The sequence below is a fragment of the Mauremys mutica genome, chromosome 2 (assembly GCF_020497125.1).
Source record: "Mauremys mutica isolate MM-2020 ecotype Southern chromosome 2, ASM2049712v1, whole genome shotgun sequence".
NCBI lineage: Eukaryota > Metazoa > Chordata > Testudines > Geoemydidae > Mauremys > Mauremys mutica.
Window position 1 is genome coordinate 134,447,141 of NC_059073.1, and position 20,826 is coordinate 134,467,966.

General features: G+C 38.7%; 1 protein-coding gene across 8 annotated transcripts in view; it reads right to left on the bottom strand.

The window, feature by feature from the left end:
* Positions 1 to 20,826, bottom strand: part of UNC5D (unc-5 netrin receptor D) — a 297,576-nt gene that overhangs the window by 51,907 nt on the left and 224,843 nt on the right. For 5 of the 8 annotated variants that reach the window (XM_045007079.1, XM_045007074.1, XM_045007075.1 and 2 more), the window contains 4 exons: positions 19,846 to 20,010; positions 8,814 to 8,846; positions 3,234 to 3,398; positions 371 to 556 (listed from right to left, as the gene is read on the bottom strand). In XM_045007079.1, coding sequence (XP_044863014.1) covers positions 371 to 556; positions 3,234 to 3,398; positions 8,814 to 8,846; positions 19,846 to 20,010 — 549 coding nt within the window. The remainder of the gene's footprint in view (positions 1 to 370; positions 557 to 3,233; positions 3,399 to 8,813; positions 8,847 to 19,845; positions 20,011 to 20,826) is intronic. The other 3 variants (XM_045007082.1, XM_045007080.1, XM_045007078.1) reach the window with 2 other exon arrangements.

Genomic DNA, 20,826 nt, shown 5'->3' on the forward strand with positions numbered 1-20,826 from the left:
TCAAACCAAAAAAAGTTTTGATGGAAAATATTTGTCCACCCCTTTTAATGAGCTTTAGTGCCTTTTAGCACTAGCTGATGCTGAGAACCAGTGATACCTTGTAAAGAAGTTTTCTCAAAACTAGGTTTGTGCTGAGATGCAGAAGGTTTATTTTTCCCAGGGCCTCCTGTGCGGGGGAGCAAGTGGGGCAATTTGCCCTGGGCCCCTGAAATTGCAATGTTTTTAATGGAAGGGGCCCCTGAAATTGCTTTGCCCCAGGCCCCCTGAATCCTCTGGGCAGCCCTGCCTGTGGAGGTCTCATGCTGCCAGAGGCTGCATGCTCTCTCTCAACAGAAGCTGCGAGGGAAGATGATGAAATCACAACACTAACCTTGCCGGACTGTTTTAAAATTAAATGTCTGGAAGCCTCCTGTCAGCGCAGATGAATCAATCACATCCACACCGTACTCGCTCTGGCTCCGTCTATAGAGTGTAATGCCGACTACCAGCACAGCTACAGCAATGACTGCAGCACCCAGGCCTGAGTACAAGGCAATGTCACTGGCGTTCTCAATATCTGAAAGGAGAAAATGTAGGCACCAGATTAGCGACACACACTCATTCTGCCTCTCCCTCTCCCCCCCTCCCCCCAAACTGCCCACATGAGGATTGATTGGTGCATTTGGGAAGGTAAAAATTAAGCTGGGCTCAGACTAGATCTCAAGACTAATGTTTCTCAGTGAGGAATATGCTGAGATTTTTGGATGGTATGTAATGAGGGCTTGGGGTGCCCTCCTGCCCAGCAATTGCCATGCATGGGTATTCGTTTAATTTCTCTTCCTCTTTTTCACTCTTATAAACTTTCACGATTATTTAACACATGGGGAAGGTGTTTAAAAAAACCCAATACAACAGGAGACAACTGGAACATCGGGTGTTTCTAGGAAATGTCTGGCACTTCATCTGACGTTTCGTGTGACTGGAGGGTTCAACATTAGCAGGTCCATGAGTGAAGAGAACTGAGCGCAAATCTCATCCTAGCTTATCCCCCACCACAGCAGTGTATTCCACAGGTCTGGGGAGCAGGGTGGGTACAATGGGGGTGACAAGCATCATTCCCCATTCCAGCCTAGTGAGATTAAGGGCTGAGTTACATTGTCTTAGTAAAGAGGAGACTCCAGCACAACTATAGCTAGGATAGGCGCTGTTAGGGAACAAAATGCCTCTTATAGAACCATTGAATCATAGAATATTAGGGTTAGAAGAGACCTCAGGAGGTCATCAAGTCCAACCCCCTGCTCAAAGCAGGACCAGTCCCCAACACCAACTCTTGTCTCGCACTGGTCTCCAGGGACATGTAGGGTTTGGGGTTGAGCTCTGCTGCTCATCCAGGAGAGAGCAAACTTGATGGAATGATTGGTGAAGTAAAGATTTCATATTTCACCCTCTACTGTGGGTTTTACTTTACCACCTCTCAAACACACAAGAAAGCTAAGGAGTCAGCCTACAGGGTTTGATAGTGTCCTACTGAGCTGATGGAATCTGAGCCATCAATGAGAATTCCTGCAAGTGCTCTTCGGTTTCATATCTGTTTTTAATGGCAAACGGTCATAAGCTGCCCAATACATAAGCACTAAGTTTTTTACATTTTAAAACTTTGGTAGCAGATGAGGGTAGCCCAGATGAGACCTGCAACAACAGAGCTGTCTAGGTCCAACTATGCATGATCGGGTGGGAGTTGGGACCAAGAACCGTGTAATTAAATTACTAGGCAAGACACTTTGTGGGCCCTTAGATAATTCCCCTTATGCTGAACTTTGCTTTAGAGAAAGAAATGGTCATGTATTCACTCTGTAAAGCTTTTACTGTCTCACAAATATGGTCGTTGCATTATCAAATGCATATTGGAAGAAAGTATTATTTTAAACAAACAAATCATAGTGAAAATAAGTAGGAATTGGAAATTCAGACCAAACTATTCAATAACTGAGCAGTAAACAGAGAATGCATTGTGAAGCATTGCAACACACAGAGGAAGAATGCAGTATTGTATAGAAGGCCAGTAGATGGCCTTGCACCACTTAATTCTTAGTCTGAGGCATTATCTTGTGCCGAGCTCTGCACAGGTGGGAATTTCACCTCAAACCCTATACTGTATGTAAGAACTAGATGGTCAAACAATTTTAAGAGAAATAGGACAGAAGGATGCTGACGATGTGTGTTGAGAAATTGTGAGCAGGGACCTAATTTGTAAAAGTTGCTTTTTCTGGTTTACCACTTAGTTATGTAAACTAAATGTTGGACACTTAACTTGCCAGGAATGCACATCATCTATTTTGCCAAATGCATCGGTGGAATACTGACAGCCCCCTAATTTCAAGGGAGCTGTACAATAGGAGCAACAAGCAGAAAAAAAAAAAAAGATACACTCTGCTTTAAGTAGGCTGAGGCAATGGGCTATTGGTTATCAAGCCGTCCTCTACAGAATCCAAGCCAAGTACTCAGAGATATAAAGCAAACTCTGCTCACAGAATCTCCATTTACCTTAAACCAGTTCTCCTTGGATTGTATTACTTAGTAAAGAGACAGAGACTCTCAGGGCAAATCAGAGTGGCTGTCAGGCTTTTCCCTGGAAAAAAGCCTTATATTTACAGTGGCCATTCCAGAAACAGTGGCAGAAAATCTCCAACACGTACATACTCATGTATCTGAGTTTAAAGGGGATATGCCCGTAAAGATTTCTAGCTTGTGGTCCAGGAACATCTGTGAAGAGTTCAGATCTGTTGTATGAAGGGATTTCCCCTACTCTGGGTGGCTAATAGTTTCTGGGACTTTCAACATCCAGCTCCACAAGGGATATTGTAGATGCAAAGTGATGTATTGAGGAAACTTAAACACTATAACACAAATAAAAAAAATCAAAAAAAAAATCAAGGTCTTTGTAGAATTTAATGTCCTGACATGATCATTAATTTATTGTATTTCTATCAGATGCCACCTTTGTTTGACTTTCATAAACTTAATGCCCCTTGCACAAAACATAATTTTCTTTTAGGTCAGAGTGTCCATACGCAAAAGAAGGCAGATTGTGGTGGCAGGGGAGACGTAGGCTAGGACATAACGTTGAATATATATGAAGTACACTCAGTTATTCATGAAGATAACCATCAACAATCTTACTTGTAGATTATCATTTCTAGCTAATAAAATTGCTTCTGCAGCACAAGTTTGTGGAGGGTGGGCTTTTTCGGTACCTAGTTTCTGTTGGGATAAGTTTTGGGGCAGTATCGTCTTGACTGAGGCTCTTCTGCTGTGGAGGGAGTTCTTCCAGGAAGGGAGTTGCTCCAAAGCCCATTGCTGGTTGCCGTGAGGGGAAGGAACGGTGTCTCTCTTCTGAGTTGAATTCAGAGTTCTAACTCCTGGAGAGAGCCAGGACACATTGAAGGAACTTAAAGTGAGTGACCTCTGGGTAGGGTTCATTCTCTAGTTCTTTGCCAAAGCCCTTGGAGTTTAGTGTCTCTCGGCTTGGACTGATTTTTATGCTGGTCATGCCTCTCTCATTAAGCATTAGATTGGATTTTTCAGTGCTGTTTCGAAATTGGCTATATGGTGATGGTGTAAGAATCCGAGCTGCCAATCAGAACAGCCTGAGGGTACAATATGACCATGTTTAGCCTGTGCTGTCAATGGTTTGACAATGTGCCACAAATGGGACTTTTTAAAAAGAACATTTAGAAACAAGACATGGTCAAATTATTCTCGTCTACACTTTTCTTTATTGTGTGTGTGTGTGGCGGGGGGGGGAGGTGTTAAAATCAGAACTAGATTTTTTTTTTTGCAAAAATTTGTTTAGTTGAAAACCCATTTTTATTTGTAAAAATACAAATTATATTTATTTTTAAAATTTTAATATTTTTGAGGGGGGAAATATTCCTTTTCCAAGTAGCTCTATTAGAAATAAAGCTCATGTGTTACTGTATACATCATTAGTGCTGGTTGAAGTTTTTAGAATTTCACAATTTTGATATATTTGTATGAGGATTTCAAGTTTCAGTGAAACAATGGCCAGAAAAAGAGAGAGATTTCTAATACCCTTTTTGTCATTTTTTTAGCCAGATATAGCTACTGAAAATTTTTCAAGTTTCAAAGTTTTGTGATACAAATTTTCATCCCTTTCAAATTTTGCCAACAAAACAGCAAAAACATTTTTGTGAAGGTTTATGATCCCCACCAATTTTTTTTGGACCAACAGTAGAAAGGGAAAGAGACAGATCATATATGTTTTCATATTTAGATGGTGGCAAAGGGGAAAAAGGGATATTTCAAGAGGTCCTGGGTTCTTAAAAAAAATGAATGAAGAAAAATATTTCTGGAACTACAGCTCCAGATTGTTAGCAATCTTTGGTCAGCTTCTTCCCTGAGTAATATTTTACTGATGCAGATGGACAAGAATAGCTCTATGACTAAGAACAGATCAGCTATAGAGATGCTAAAGAACAGATGTGGAAAGGAATATGAAATGATGCAAAACAAGGATGACTTTAGTCATCCTTAAGGTCATGATGTTTAAAAAAATAAAGTTTAAAGAAAAAAAGAGTCAAGTGTCAATTCGGTGATTTGCTTTGTTTTTAATCTTGGGTGAAATCAAACCCAAGCGCACATAAGGTTTTAAAATAGCTCGAAATAATGTTATAATGAGCATATGGTATCTTTATGATATTTCATTCTTTTATTTCTACTACATTTTTCCTTCCACACAGAAATTGTTGCTCTCTCTCATTATGTTAGGAAATGGATTGGCTTTCTTTCCTAGCATGACTGGAGAAGTTAGCATTTATTGGCAGCTGTCAGACAGAACAGGAAATGGAGGGAAGATTTAATCTGCTATTCAATAGTCAATATTTGCAAGCCACCACTGTAATTATGGCATATTTTCTTAGGCAAGTACCCAGTTTTGACCCATGGTGTGCCCAAACTTTTGCCATAACTACAATGAAAATGTTTCAAAGTCTGCTCAGACCATTTTTTGGAAAGTTTGTCATGCTAGAAAATTTACAGTGGAGTTTTGAGCCCATTTTATTATGAATTATGTTAGTGCTGAGAGACTCCCGTCATCATCAGCACCCTCTCCTCCTCCCCAGTATGGTAGGTGACATACATAGACAGAGTAAAAGACATTTCCTGCCCCAAAAAATCTGACAATCCAAATAGACAAGACCAACAAAGGAGGTATCATTATCCCGTTTTTACAGATGGCACAGAAAGCTCATGAGACTTGCCCAATATCACACAGTGGTAGAACCTAGAATTGTACCCAGATCTCCTGAGTCCCTGCCATTAACCATAAAAGTAACCTTCTTTCCTCAGTTTCAATCTCTAATACCAGGGTACAAGAAAGGAAGTCTATAAATCAACTACATTTCAATTTCTTCTAACTTATGTGTCCCCAAGCAATCTTTTTGTTAGATAATTAACTCCGATACTTTATTCCTGAATTAACTTTTGTGGATAATTGGTACTTTGGGTAAGCCAGGAGATGTGTTGTTTATTATGAACATCCTGGAGTGGTATATATCCCATGGGGTAGAAGTAATCAGTTAACAAGTGTATGAGCTCCCCACCTCTACATTCCCATCCTTTTGAGAGCTACATTGACCTATCCAGTAATTGTCTTAAACATAACCTTTAAAAAGTATCCTTTTCTACAGAAAACATTGGAAAATCTTAATTTGTTCCCTCCTCCTTTAAACTAGGTTAAATTCTGATCTAAAATATGCATACCCCTGCTAATAATAAAAATCCGCTGCTGCCAGAGGTGTAGAGCATAGGTGGCAACAGATGTATAGAACAGGAGTTCAGAAGTTATTCTTCACTGACAAAACAGGATATGTAAAACTGAGAATATTTTAAAGAGCTGTCACATTTTAAACACTGTTAGGGTAAAAATCATTAAGAAAATCCCTCAGCTATCTTACTAATAGAAATTTATAATTCTTAATTCTTACATTATTCAAACAATTACTTAGATAATTTATATTCTCGTTTTCACTCATTTTAGACAACAAAATAGATCAGTCAGTTTCATTTTTGGTTTCAGCACAAGATTGCCATGTTTGGATTACAAGTGCTGAGGAGAATATTCAAATACTAATCAAAAAGATTTGGAGAAAATACTAACAGCATTAGAACAACAAAACAATTTACTTTAATGAAAAATATATATTTTTAAAAACACAACTGGGACCTAAATTTGATGGTTCTATTCTTGGTATAAGTTTTTTGTTTTCTAGGATTCCTTATCTTTAACAAGATGTTCAGTGTTTTTCGGGGGGTTTTTTGTATTAGATGTGACCTGAAAGTGATACTCAGGTATTCACACAACTACTTCTTAGTCAGGGATGAAAAGACACAACAGCAAAACTACAAACAGTTAAGAATCGGAAGGAAAAAAAAGAATTCACTAAGTATGACAATTTAAAGAAGCAAAATGGTACTAATTTTGTTCCAAGGGACAATGCTGCTTATAAAAGAAGTGTTTATTCTTTCATTTCTATTCAGAGCACTATTATTTGTTTCCAAACAACAAATGAAAATGAAAAAAGCCCAACACTTTAATCTCTTTTTCCATTCTCGCCTTTTATGCAGAATTTCTTTCCCTTGGGAAAATGGAGATTCAAGAAAAGGAACCGTGGAATTTTTTTTTACTTTGATACTTTGTGTTTTTTTCCAGATGGGATTCAACTGAAAATAACACTTGAAGTCAACCAATTATTATTTAATGAACTGCATTTTCCTGACCCAGAGGAGGCAGTGACTTTCTTAAAGCAATAAGTTTCTATGATTTTGTTACAGGGTATGTGTTTGTGGTAATCATAACCAATATTTCACTCCATCTCCTAACACTGTTACACAACATTTATTGAAAGCATATTTGATGGTAATGAAGTTTCTATTAACTATGATTAAGTTTCATAAAGCACCTGAAGATAATTTAAGATGTGCAGGAGCAGAAAATGAAACATTTGGTTTAGTACATTAGGAAATGTAATTGATTAAATTATCTCATTTACAATAAGTGCTTTCCATGAGCCATGGAGGGCACACATTTCCTCTGGTTTGCCATTACAGTTTGTTAGGAGATATCAAAGATTTCTCTAGCTTTCATTCTTCCTCTTCCTTCATTTTACTCTCTTTTTGTCCTCTCCAGCCTCTGGAAACCTGTCTCTCCATACAATCATTTGTTGAGCATGTTAAAGTCTTAACCGATATGAAACAAGTCAAAGCCAGAGAACCATGTATAAGGCTATTTAGCAGAACAGGTTGTTTCTTAATTATCTTCATAATTGATTGATTTCACATCAATGATGATTCATGTAGTCTTAAACTAAGCCCCTATTTTCACTGAACAGCAACAAGCTGTATTTATATAATGTACTTCTAGCCTCACAGCTTAAAGAAACACCATTTAATTCCACTAGGAGCCTCATGCATTAAAATTGACTCCCATTAAGGTTTTATTTTTAATAAATCTGAAATTAAAGCAGTTTGATGGATTCTCTTAGGATCCAATAATTAAAAAGGAGGTGCACAGATAAAAATGCAGCAATTGCTCAAGATAACTTACAAAATAGATCAATAGTACAGGGCAGAACGAGGATGGTCCCATTAAGACAAATTTAGAAGGGCATGAAAATGCAAGCCAACCATGGAATGTTTTACAGTTTGCTTTTGATTTTGAATATCCATAGAAATATTTCATAATTGGAAAATGCTCTTATTCAAGGACTCTGTGCAATACAAGCAATAAAACGTAATAAGGATGGTTATGTAGGACACCACAGAACTCCAATATGTTACAAGATGAGAAACCGAAGGCCAAGTTCCTTCAGCCTGCCAAGAGATGCAGCTATCCAGGAGGATAATTATTCTTCTTTATTATTACTTTTATTGCATCACATTTGCAGCTAAGTTATATATCCTCAATCTGTGTGGATATGAGTATCAGTGGATAAGATGCATTATGAAAGAATCATTTTGGTTAGAAATCCCTGTTTTTAACATAGAAGAATACTCTGAACTGTGTTTACTGAACTTCCCTTTATGAAGCCCCATGAAAATTAACTGTCAATTTGACATCTAAAGCTTACTTTATGTATTCCTAAGAATATATACCTTGGGCTGGGATTGCCAAAGGATTGCCAAATAGATGACCAAATCTCAGTAAATTTTAAATGGAATTAAAGTACCTAAATTCACTTAGACCCATTATAAAATGTGGCCTTTATATCTGGGAGTTTCAAATAAATAATATGCACTTATAGGGAATCTTTCACCGGAAGAATTAAAAGAAATTTTCACATATTCAGACTCCGAACTAGTGCTTCTCAGAAAACAGATTTTCCCCCACAACATAATTAGGTCAAAAATATAATCAAAATGTCTTCATTGAAATTCTAGACATTTGGGGGTGTTTTTGTAAAAAGGGAAACCTGAAAACTCAAAAATTTCAGCTGGTTGGGCAAAAACTTTTGTTTATATAGACATTTTTTATTTGGTCCAGTTTTAACCATAAAACCACAACAGACGTCAAGAGAGCAATTCTAAGATAAGCATTACTGCAGAAAGGGCCCACAATTTGATTCATAACTGCTGAAGAATAGTCACTTTTTTATATTTAATCTAAAATCTATGATTACTAAGAAGAGGCTTTTGTTAATCCATTTGCCTTTCATACAACTTTGTTTTATTTAGTTCCTAAACAAATAAAGCAGAATGAAAGAGAAAATGAAAAATATAAATATGTATATATATTTACAAGACAAAAAACAACTTACTTTGGGGTTTTATTTCATGAAGAGGTTTTTTATCTAAAAGAGAGAGAGAGAAAGTTGCACTTAATAAATTTACATGGAGTGTATCTTTTTCCCATATCACTTTCTGTCTCGCTCTATAAATGAAATGTTTTCTCCTTGTTTGCTGACAATATGAATTTTTTATGTTGTCCATATATTTTCCTTCATCGTTTAAAAGAAGTCTCTTCCAAGGTATTTCTTTCCAGTCATTTCAGTTTGTTGTTTTAGTTTCTTTGTTACCTCTCTTGGTTATTTTACACACACACACACACACACACACACCCCTAACTACTGGCAAGCTCAGATGAAGTTAGTCAAGAATCATCTATATTTCTCAATGTAAAGATGATGTAATGAAATTAATAACTAATCAGTTCTCCTTTACATTTTTAATATTTGTTTAGCTATCAAAAGTACATACATGGTTAATATTCATTCTTATGTGCCTGTATATGCAGCACATAAATAGACAAGCATTTGTGTGTGTGTATATAAGTATATATTATACTAGTCATTCACACAATACATTAATTTCCTTACAGATTTTAGAAATTACTGTGCTTATTGCCTCGTTATATTAGGAATGGTGCTGGTCTCTCTCTCTTTCTCTCTCTCTCTCACACACACACACACACACACACACACACACCCCCGACTGCATTTTAGGACCCACTCCTACTGCCCATATCTCATAGAATTCAGAGAGACTATCTGTGTGAGTAACTTTCATTAAAGTATTTTTTTTACAATCAGTACATAACTAAATTGTGCAATTCATGGCTGCAAGATATAATTGAGGCCAAGGGCTTAGTAGGATTTTAAAAAGACATACATGACTTGGATGAAATAATAGAGGTATGGATATAAATCTCTCTCTAGCTTCCTGGCATTGGGAAAACTTTCTCAATAAGTGAGCTACTCCATAATTTTCCAATGTAGGGTTTCTTCCTCTGAAGCAACTGGTATTAGCCATTGTCAGAGTCAGGTTAACAATCTAGATCAGTGGTTCTTAACCTGGGGTGCGAGATGCCCTTTCCGGGGGTGCGAGACATGCCAGATTTATTTTTAGAAGATAAATCATCAAAAACACAAATTAAGCACAGGCACGTAAGTACAACTATTTTGTTTCATGAAACCTATGTATTTATTAACATTATACTTTTTAATTATTACTGTATTATACAAACAAAATATGTTCTCGCACCCCTTAAACCTAGATATATTTTTGAGAACCAAAGGGGTGCAGGCTGCAGTAAAGGTTAAGAATTACTGGTCTAGAAGGACCATTTGAACGCATGACAAAGAAAGGAAATTGGTTGTGAGGTGGTTTCTGTTACTTTTATTGACAATAAAAAGGGTCAGTGCTACAGTGCTAAACAAAACTAGTAAGGGAAGTCCACCATCATTCGTTTTGAAAGTCTCATTTTTATGCCCTGTAATTAAATGCTGACCCCCTATGGTACAGTTTTCCTTTAAAAAGTTTTATGATGGGAAATTGGGTGCATAGATAGTGAATGAACCACAAATCACTGAATTTGAGATGGAAACAAACATTCCCCTCCTGCAAACAAAGATTACAATCTAAAGTAGATCCTATTAGAAATTAAATGAGTTCGGTGTTCTCCTCCTGCTAAATGGCAGAACCAGAAGCCATTTGGCCAAATTTAACATGGCTGGCTGGCTGAGGTATGGAAAAGCAGAATGTTTTGGTGTTTATGATGCACTGGCTTGTAGTGCATCTGTTTGTAACCCGGCAAAGTTTTGTGGGCATTGGGGAAAAAATCAATGTTTTTTCCCCCATGATAAAACATGTAACTTTAAAGCAAATAGATAAAAATAAAACACACACACGCACACAATCAATCCTTCTTGATGGATTCTACATATAAACCCACCAAGGAAACTATACAACCAAGAATAATAGTATGGAATGACCACTGAAATAAGCAACACATGCACAAGAAACTGACAAAAACTTAGGACTGGCTCTAATGAAAGTGATGTCATTTTTGCTTTCACAAGTCAATCTCTGTTTTTCTCAAGATTAGCGATGCCATGGAAACCTTTTCTAATTAAAACACACACACACACACACACACACACACACAGAAAAAACAAAACAAAACAAAACTCCACCCTCATTCTGTTCATGAGGGGAAGGCAATCTGCTATCTAATTTTTAGAGACTGAAAGAAAATGGATTAGTGCAGAACTTCTGCACTTGTAATGCCAGCCAGGCATTCCCCACCATGTTGTATCTTTACTAAAAAACTGGTGTCCTTTTAGACAAGAAGATTAGGCACAAATGGAGAAATGAACCTTCATTTAGCTGACACATATTTCATTGATTTGCTGCTCTTGGTCTGAAAGCTTGTTTTAGAGTCACATCCTCACTGGACATTTTTGTACCCCTGACAATTAATTTTTGAACTACAACTGTTCTGGTCTCTCCTATCTACCCTATGAAGTTCTTCTCTGTAAGCTTCTCCTCCTGACCTATCATGTATGAATTTTGCATTAATATATGTCTTCATGTCATGTTCCATGACAGACAACAGATGAAATTTTTGCACTTTGGCTATGACTGACTGGTCTGTGAATATTGCCAAAACACAGACACACACACACACACACACACACACACCAGTATATTACCACACATACTATGGGGCAACTTGATATGGGTACTTGATGAGACTCCCAACACTAAGTATTTAAGAGGAGACTGGACCAAAAACGTATGGGTTTAGTATACAGAAAAATTCGGTGCTATTGAAGTAAAACAGAATAAATGACCAAGAAATTATTTTCCAACTTTGTCTTCTATAATACTTATTTATGCAAACATTTAACACAAGGTAATTTTAACTTTCCAGATGGCTGAAATGGTTAAGCACAATCTGCAATTCATGTGAATTTGAAAAGCAGAAAAAAATACTGTATTGCTGAAGGCAGGTTGATCAATCATTTGCCAGACATACTGTAGACTCCAGCAAAGACAGAAGGTGTGTATCAAAATGACACCAAGAATTAGGACATGATAAGTTCATATGCACTTATATTTAGAATTCCTATTAATATGCCAGCCATGCTCATTCTACACTACCCTTTCAATTATCAACATTCATACCAGTCAGCATTGTGTAAACCTAGTATTGTACTCCTAATGGAAAGGGAAAAATGAATTCTGGAATAACACATTTACGTCAAGATCCAAAAAATGGGTTTAGTTTGGTAAATGTCAAGGGAATTTGAGGAAAAGGGTTAGTTTTGCTCCCCATTTCCAGCACCTGCATTTCTATTAGGCTGTCTCCCTGACAAAACAACACAAACAAGCTTCCAAACTTCCTCTGGGAGACCTTTTCTAGTGGTGAGATGGAACAGTGGAATAGTTTCCTGCTAATTCAGCCCCATTTTAACCCTACCCGTTTACTGTAACCATTCAGTCTCCTTCCAGGGTTTTTAGACCCCTTAAATAGCTAATATTTAGCCTTGCTGCTCTTACTTATTTTAAATGAGAGCTGTGTAAGCAACAAGTATAGACATCTTCAGAAAACCATATTCACTACTGTTTGTCCCAAGTTTGTGTGTTAACATGGTTTGGATTCATTTTTGTGGAGGGAAGGTCCTTAGTCTGTTACTTTATTCCTTGTTCCATCTCAAAGATTTCACTTCCTGGAGAACTGTTGTTTCAGCTGAGAACTGGACTCTCATGAAATCTACCTAAAGCCAACTGAGAATCAGATGAGGCTGGGGAGGAAGGATGTATTTAAGGATTGAAAGATGCTTCCTCTATATCAGTCCCAGCACCTGCTGTCTGGGACTGATCCAAGAACCTGAGAGTTGACCCCGAACTGGTCACTGAAATTTTCATTTAATTAATGAAAGTTTGAAAATTCTTTCTAAGGATTAGAACTTTTCCTACCTGGAAAGAACTGCTAGGGGCTACATACTATCTGGAATATAGGTTTCCAACCTTGCCTTTGTAAGAGTCCATACCTGTTAACCACAGAAATGTTTCATTTCTATTTTTGCCTCATGAAAGGAACAAAGTTAACAAGTTGTGCCTGAGATAAATAACCTCCAAGAGATTAGTTTTCTGAAGCACTGCACTGCATTTCCTTCACAATTCCCTGTGGGATGTAAAGCAGAACTGGAAAGACACATATTGGAACACGAAGGAAAATAAAAACCAGACGGGATAATTGCATCAATTCCTATTAGCTGAGAAAGCAATTATGGCCCTAAAAATAATTTGACATAACTATATACATACAGCATGACCCATAAAGGAGTAATGATATCTCACTCCAAGATGAAAGAAACAAGAGACACTTAATATTTCAGTCTAATTGAACTAACACTTATGAAGATTCAAGTTTGGGAGCAAACACATGCTCCCCACCACCTGCCATTCGATCAAAACCAGGAGAGCAACCTATTTAAAAAATAAAACACATAATGGGCCAGAGCTGATCTCAGCTCCACTGGTATAAACCTGGAGTAAATCCTTTTAAATCAGTGGCCTTCAGTCTCCTCTCTCTTACAACAACTTGGCATCATCAACTTTCAGTACAGTTACTCCTTATATAGGATGATAATACCGAGAACAGACTTGAGCCCAAATTGTTCAATCTCCGATTGAAAACCTAGGGACCCGTTTCTGACCCTAATGTTGGGTTAGCAATCACCACCAGTGTGTGCAACAAAAAGAAATGAGCAATTACAGTTTCCTCAGCTCCCTTTTCTCCTTGCAAAAGGAGTAGAAACCATAATCTATACAATGAGAGATTTGCATGTAAATCAACTATAGATATTTTTTCAGGTTAGGCATTAATCAGTGCCAGCCAAGAGTTTAATTCTGATCATTTAAATAATATCGCTTTGATTTCAATACATGTGTTCCTAATAATCTTACTTTAAACTCCTTTTAATTTCAGTAATCTAGTTTGCTTTTCACAATTCGTCCCATATATCCTTTTCAAATAACTAGTTCATTTTCACTGTCCAAGCTGCACCGAACACTATGCTAAATTTCATTTACTTGTGCTCATTCAAATACATGAAATAGAAACAATTCTTATTGTGACTTGCTCCCAACAATGATTTAACAACTCCTCCCCCCAAGCATACCAACAAAGAAACCTCCACTCATTCACATATTTTAAAATGATAAAAAATTACTCACATAAGGTTTTTAACCTTATTCTCCCATCCCCACCCAATTTTTCTTTTTAAATAAAGCTTGCATTGAGATCCAAAATTATTTCACAATGCCCCTTTAAGGTTTCTCATTCAAATCCTGTGTGTATACTATTTTACAGACATTATAACTCATAGAATCATAGAACCATAAGGCTAAAAGGGACCACAAGGGTCATCTAGTCAAATCCCCTGCCAAGACGCAGGATTTGTTGTGTCTAAACCATCCAAGGCAGATGGCTATCTAGCCTTTTTTTGAAAACTTCCAGCGAAGGAGGTTTCACTACTTCCCTAGGCAGTTTGTCATTATTCTACTGTTCTTACAGTTAGGAAGTTTTTTCTGAGATTTAATCTCAATCGGCTATATCGTAGTTTGAACCTATTGCGCCTCTGGTCCTGCCATCTTTTTCATGAGAGCCTTTCAAGTATTTGAAAACCACTATCATATCTCCCCTTAATTTCCTCTTTTCCAAACTGAACATATCCCAGTTCCTTCAGCCTTTGCTCTTATGACTTCCATTCCATCCCTTTGATCACCTTTGTTGCTCACCTCTGGATCCTTTCCAGGTTCTCTACATCCTTTCTATATACTGGTGACCAAAATTGGACACAGTAGTCCAATTGAGGCCTAACCAGTGTCAAGTAGAGTGGTACTATCACCTCCCATGACTTGCAGGCTATGCTGCTGCTAATGCAACCCAAAATTACATTTGCTTTTTTTTGCAACAGCGTCACACTCTTAACTCATGCAAAGTCCTCTCTGCAAAAAAACCGATCTGCTTCAGAGGGAGAAGATTTTTGCTATGCTACAAATGATTTATTCTCAGGCCCACTCGATTTAGTTAATTACTTGGTAGAAGAGTTTGTGGTGTTGTTTTCAAGTAAAATAATTATACAAACAATTGAGTGTATAGAGTCAATGTCTCTTTAAATGTTAAGCCACATGGAAGTACTAGAATTCTGTGGGGAAAGGCAAGACAGCCTGAAAATAATTACAGTAAAGTTTGGCAATGCATTTTTTTCTGTTTACTGTGATGCAATTAGCCAGATGAGGTAGACATTCTAAAATTATTATTTGTATTGCAGTAGCACCAATGGGGCGCAGGCATGGGCCATGATCCCATTACGTTAGGCACCCTACAAACACAGAACAAGAGGATGGTCCCTGCCCCAGAGAATTTACAAACCAAGTAAAATCAACTAACCAAACACCACACTAAATAAACCAGGTCATTACTGAACAAAGGTTGTTGCCATGTGTCAGCTATTTGGCAACCCATGTGAAAGGAGCTGCTGGGTTCCTTTCCAGTTTTTAGTTAAAACCACCATCAATAACATTAACTGATCCTTTTGCCTGGGGACTGAATGGGCCTGGGATATGAACCTCCTTTTATCTCTGAGAATTAGAGTTCCTCCTGGTAAGCACTGGGGGCACATTAACAGGGTAGCAGAGTGAATAAGGCAAAACCAGCTAAAGCTGTACTATATCCATTCTGTGGATAAATAGAGGACTTGTGTCTTGCCCAGGGTTGTCAATATGACACCTTTCACTTGAATGTAATAAGAGAAAAAGTAAATACAGTGGCTGTGCTGTACTCTACCGACATCTGTAATCAGTAGACTTATTTGTGTCTTGGAGCATAAGTCACTTTTTAAAAAATATTATTGTGTCTTTGTTTCCTGACAAGGAAGATGGATTGGTAACAAGTTCTTTACAGTCTGAAGTTTCTTTGCTGTCAATCACAGTTGTGCAATTTCCTCAACTCAGATCTCTGTAAAACCAAAGGTGATGATCCCTTCTAAAGGAAATCTGCTTTATCTTCAGGACCCAAAGCTACTGTGTTTGTAGCTGCTGGAACAAGTGGAAAGAGTCAAACTCTCTTTTCTATGAGATTAGGTAAAATGTACCACTCCAAACTGCCCACATCCTAAGAACCTTCTGTTCCTGCTAACAGGACTTACAATCAAGCTCTTCTCTGAAGGTACAGTCCATACAGATTCCAGTATGAATGTCATATTTCAGGGTGCAGCAGCAGATGCATATATTACAGATAAAGGTAGGTCATTAAGAGAAACTGAACTCACAGAGCACGTTTTCAGTCAATTAACTGAGGTGCCTAAGTGTGTGAGATTCACTCTGCAGAATCTTACAGACTTTTGTTCTTTGATATGGAAAATATTCCCACTTGAAGTGTGTCTGGTTTTCAGCTGTTGTTCCTAAATTTGAGAACTGGGACAGTACAGAAGCTAAGCAACAAGTCCAAGTTTATAAGGTGTATCACTGCTAGGTCCAGGATAGAATTCAAATATAATATGAGACAGAGTCCCACTCCCCTAACCATAGAAATGTGTCTGCGGAGAGTCTCTTGTAGCTGAGATCACTGCTTCTACACAAAGTTCCGCCCAGCTTTACCGGTGCATTTTTTGAAGACGTTTTAAAAAACTCATGGAGTCAATATCAAGTATCAGGTGTCATCCTCAGGAGACACTTGGCTGGCATAGACCTAAGTTTCTGTGTTCCTGCAACAGCTAAGAGGCACTTGCACCAATATTAAAGTGATAATTCACTCTAGACAGTCATGATAGGGTTCATCGTAATAAAATCTCTTCTGGCAGGGGCATTCAGAGACAAGGCTACGGATTGCAGCTAGATGGACTGCTCAGAAAGAACTGGAATGTCTAAGAAAGGGGAAATTAACCCTTTGGAAATGGTTGGAAAAGCCAAACAATAGAGACCTGTCAGATAACATACACTATTAATGATACAACAATCCTCAAATGCCCCGGTCAGGATCTGTGCCCCATTGTGCTCGGCCCTGTACAAACCACAAGGAGATTGTATTCTTGCCCCGTGATTATGAAACTACCACAAAAAATACAGATAAATTTATCAAGCACTGGTATTTGTGATATGCTTTTCGGAAAAAATTAACCTCCCCTCCGGCAATTTGCTCCTTTCCACACTGTTACGATAACTCTAGGAAGCATCTCTGTCCCTCCATCTTTAATGCATACGTATGTCCTGGGACACTTTGGGCAAGGTATTGGTATTATACTGCAGAGTGTAAGTGGAGGGAATTATCATATGCAGCTTCCTGAAGCGAGAGCGGTTCCCTTTACCTTTCTAGTAAAACTTCAGTAAAAACAGCAGCCACTGGGGACACTTTCTGTGAGAAACATCCCGATACTACTACAGTGAGGAGGACCATAGACTAGCTAGCAAGCCACCTTCATGACTGCCATAAACACGGGTACGTGCTGCAGTGCACAGCTACAGCCTTGTATGTCCCTTTCAGCACATACTCCTGACAGGTCACACCATGTTAACAGCTTGTGATTGATTTTCAATGGATACACTAATATGCATGTTGTAGAAATACACAGGAAGCGATGTGGGACATAGCAAGTATCTGTGGGGAAGGGCGTTCATCTCACGCATAGCAGGGGAAAGAACTATGAGCATCTTATATTCACCACAGGTTGATGCTCAAAAGCTGAATGAATTCTGTATCCCACAGATTCTCACTACTATTCTGCTTATACCCAGGAAAACAAATACATTTTAAATCCTGCCTATGCCATCTTAACCAATTAATGATTGTTAACTTAACGCCCCAGAAGCTGGAGGGACTGTGCTGTAACACTGGAAATCTCAGCTAATGAATGAGAGATAATATGACTATGTATTTTTTTTTAAAAAGCCAGGGCTGGGATCTTTAAAGTCTTGGAGGTCTAGGTGTTAAAATAGAAACTCTTTTGAAAATCCTAGCTTTGATAATTTTGTGTCTTACGCTTAGGGTGACCAGATCGTAACTGAAAAAACGGGACGGGGGTGGGGGATAATAGGTGCCTATATAAGAAAAAGTCCCCAAAAACGGGACTGTCCTTTTAAAAATGGGACATCTGGTCACCCTACTTAAGCTTCGCTATCTACAGAGGTTACTAATGGCCATAAAATAAAGGATAAACAAATCTCATGCTGAAAAGTGAGCTGTTTCCCAGATGGGATCTATAAAGGTACCAATTTCTTCCCATCGAATGTACACCTTCGTGCAACTGGCTAGGCACAATGTATTTTTTTTCTTTAATTCTTACTTTGAATTTCTAAGTAGGGTAGTAAGCATTGCTGGAGGAAAGACACCAGTAGAAGCCATACGGGATCAGAGTATTACTCTCATTCAGCTAGCAGATGTTGGGCCTATATACAGAGGATCCCCTACTAGTTAGAGGCATTTTAGGCATGGTGGTGAGAAGGGGAAGCAGTGCAAGCTAGAGACTTCAGGCCAAACACCACATCCGAAATGTGATGTAAATGCCATTGAATTCAACAGAGCTGCACTAGGGAGGGATTTGGCTGCTGAGTGATGAAGCAGCACTGCAAACTTAGAGCGGTCTGCAAGTGCTCAGTGCCACAGGTAGCCACAACAGCTAGTGCCAGTTCTGTGCAAGGCACGTTGACCTACAGGGGATGGAACTACAGGGGAGAAGTTCCCTTTACCATCCAATAAAACCACAGTAAACTACTTATAAACTATAGTGAATAAAAAGTGAGTTCAAACACTGAGTGACTAACACAGGTGTCAGGAACCCTTTAATTTAAAAAAAGCCATAGATCCATAGCTCTCAAAATGCTTTACATAAGGAAGGTCATTATCCCCACTTTACAGATGGGTTACCCAGCAGGTCAGCGGCAGAGCTAGGAATAGGCTCTCCTGACTCCCAAACTAGTGCTTTATCCACTACTACACACTGCCACACTAACTGGATTAGACTGGAGCCTGAGCTCTCCACTTGTCTTGCTGTGGCTAAGGGGGGAGGGGAAGACACTGCCCTGGAAACAGAAACAAAGGAAACAATTTAAAAATAAAATAAACTTGGGTTGTTTTTTTTTCCAACTCACTTATTTCAGTCCTACAGTCCCTGATTATAGCAATAAAATGGCAGCTTTGGAAACAATGGGAAGAGGTGACAAGACTGCTTCATGGATATGGAACTGAATGTAACAGAAGAATAAACTCACTAATTTCTCATTTATTTCAAGAATATGCAGCTGTCCCGGATGTTCTGCACCTCTAGGCTGATATTTCAGCTGCAGCACTGATTTTTCTTGGATCCTTAGTTGTTATTGTATCAATCACAATGTGCTAAATGCTTTCCAAACATTCAAAAAGCATCAGGGTCTTGTTGCAAGGAGTTCACAGTTAACATGCAGAGCCTAAATCAGCCCTTAGTTACGCCTATGAAATCTTACTGGGTTGCAAAGGTGCAAATGAGAACTGAATCTGACCCAAAGTAAGACACATGTTGGTGCTTCACCCATTTAATCCCATGAGAAATTGGAAAGCTAAAGGACGTGTTCCAATACTGCAAGATACATTTTCGCTGGGTGACTCACTGGGGCAAAATTTTACACATATGAAGAATTTTTACACTGCTCACCAGAATCACCTGGTGCTGTACAGATGAAGTGAACTTGGCCTGTACAGGCTACACTTCCTAAATCCTGATAAATTATTCACTATGGGCCTAACCCACAGGCCCTTGAAGCCAAAGCGAGCCTTATAATTGACTTCAGGGGGCTTTGCCTCAGGCCATAACAAAGAGCCAACAGCCAAGTGAATTTCAAATTGTCAGATACACAACTCTCTGAAAATGTATTCCAGTGTCTGTAAGGATTTCAGTCATGAGCCTCCTACAGAGTCGACTGAGTTATGATGTGTTGCATTCTACAGCCCCACACTCCAGCATTTCTTTCAGAAGGAAATACCTTCAGATAGCTGCTAATGCGAGGGGTCATTGTCATGTCACCTACCTTGAATGCAAAGCCCTTCAGTGCAATTCTCAGATTCTTGACTAAAGCCCTCACAGAATTTTCCTCCGTTTCTTGGAGGTGGAGCTGTACATTCCCGAATTCTCAGATGCTCACATTCCGGGCTGCAGACTGACCATTCGCTCCACACCTCCCAACTACCGTCCACTAAACAGGAAGAAAAATACACATGATCAGTATGTGTTATCTGACCAACTGGTGTGATCAGACTGTACTGAACTCCGCTTTCTCCACTGGTTATTCAGGGTTACTATTAAAGAAACCTAAGGGCTTGTCTACACTACTCGCCAAATCGGCGGGCAGTGATCAATCCAGCGGGGGTCAATTTATTGCATCTAGTTTAGACGCGATAAATTGACCACTGAGCGCTCTCCCGTTGACTCCGGTACTCCACCAGAACGAGAAGTGCAAGTGGAGTCGATGGAAGAGCACTCTATTTACGTAGCTGAAGTTGCATATCTTAGATCGATCCCATGCGGTAGTGTAGACAAGCCCTTAGTCCCCTACTCAGGGGGACTTAGCAACTGGAGCACACACTATCAAACTCAAGAGATGTGAGTACAGACGATAAGCTTTATTTCTGGACAAGACCTATATAATACTGATTTTAAAGATGCAGGCCATGTCTGATGACACGTATCTAGCACCTATTATCTAGAAAGTTCCTAAAGATCTTTAGGATTCTAATTTTCTTCTCTCCCATATTATACACACAGATATCCACCACTGAAACACAGTCACCTCTGGGGTGGAACACAGCATCTTTCTAAGGCTATGTCTACACTAGCACATCTGTCGGTAAAATTTATGTTGCTCAGGGGAGGAAAAAACCACCCCTTGACTGACATAAGTTACACCAACAGAAGCATCGGTGTGGACAGCACTACATCGGTGGGAGACGCTCTCCTGCCGAGATAGCTACCACCATTCATCAAGGATGGTTTAATTATGCCTACAGGAGAG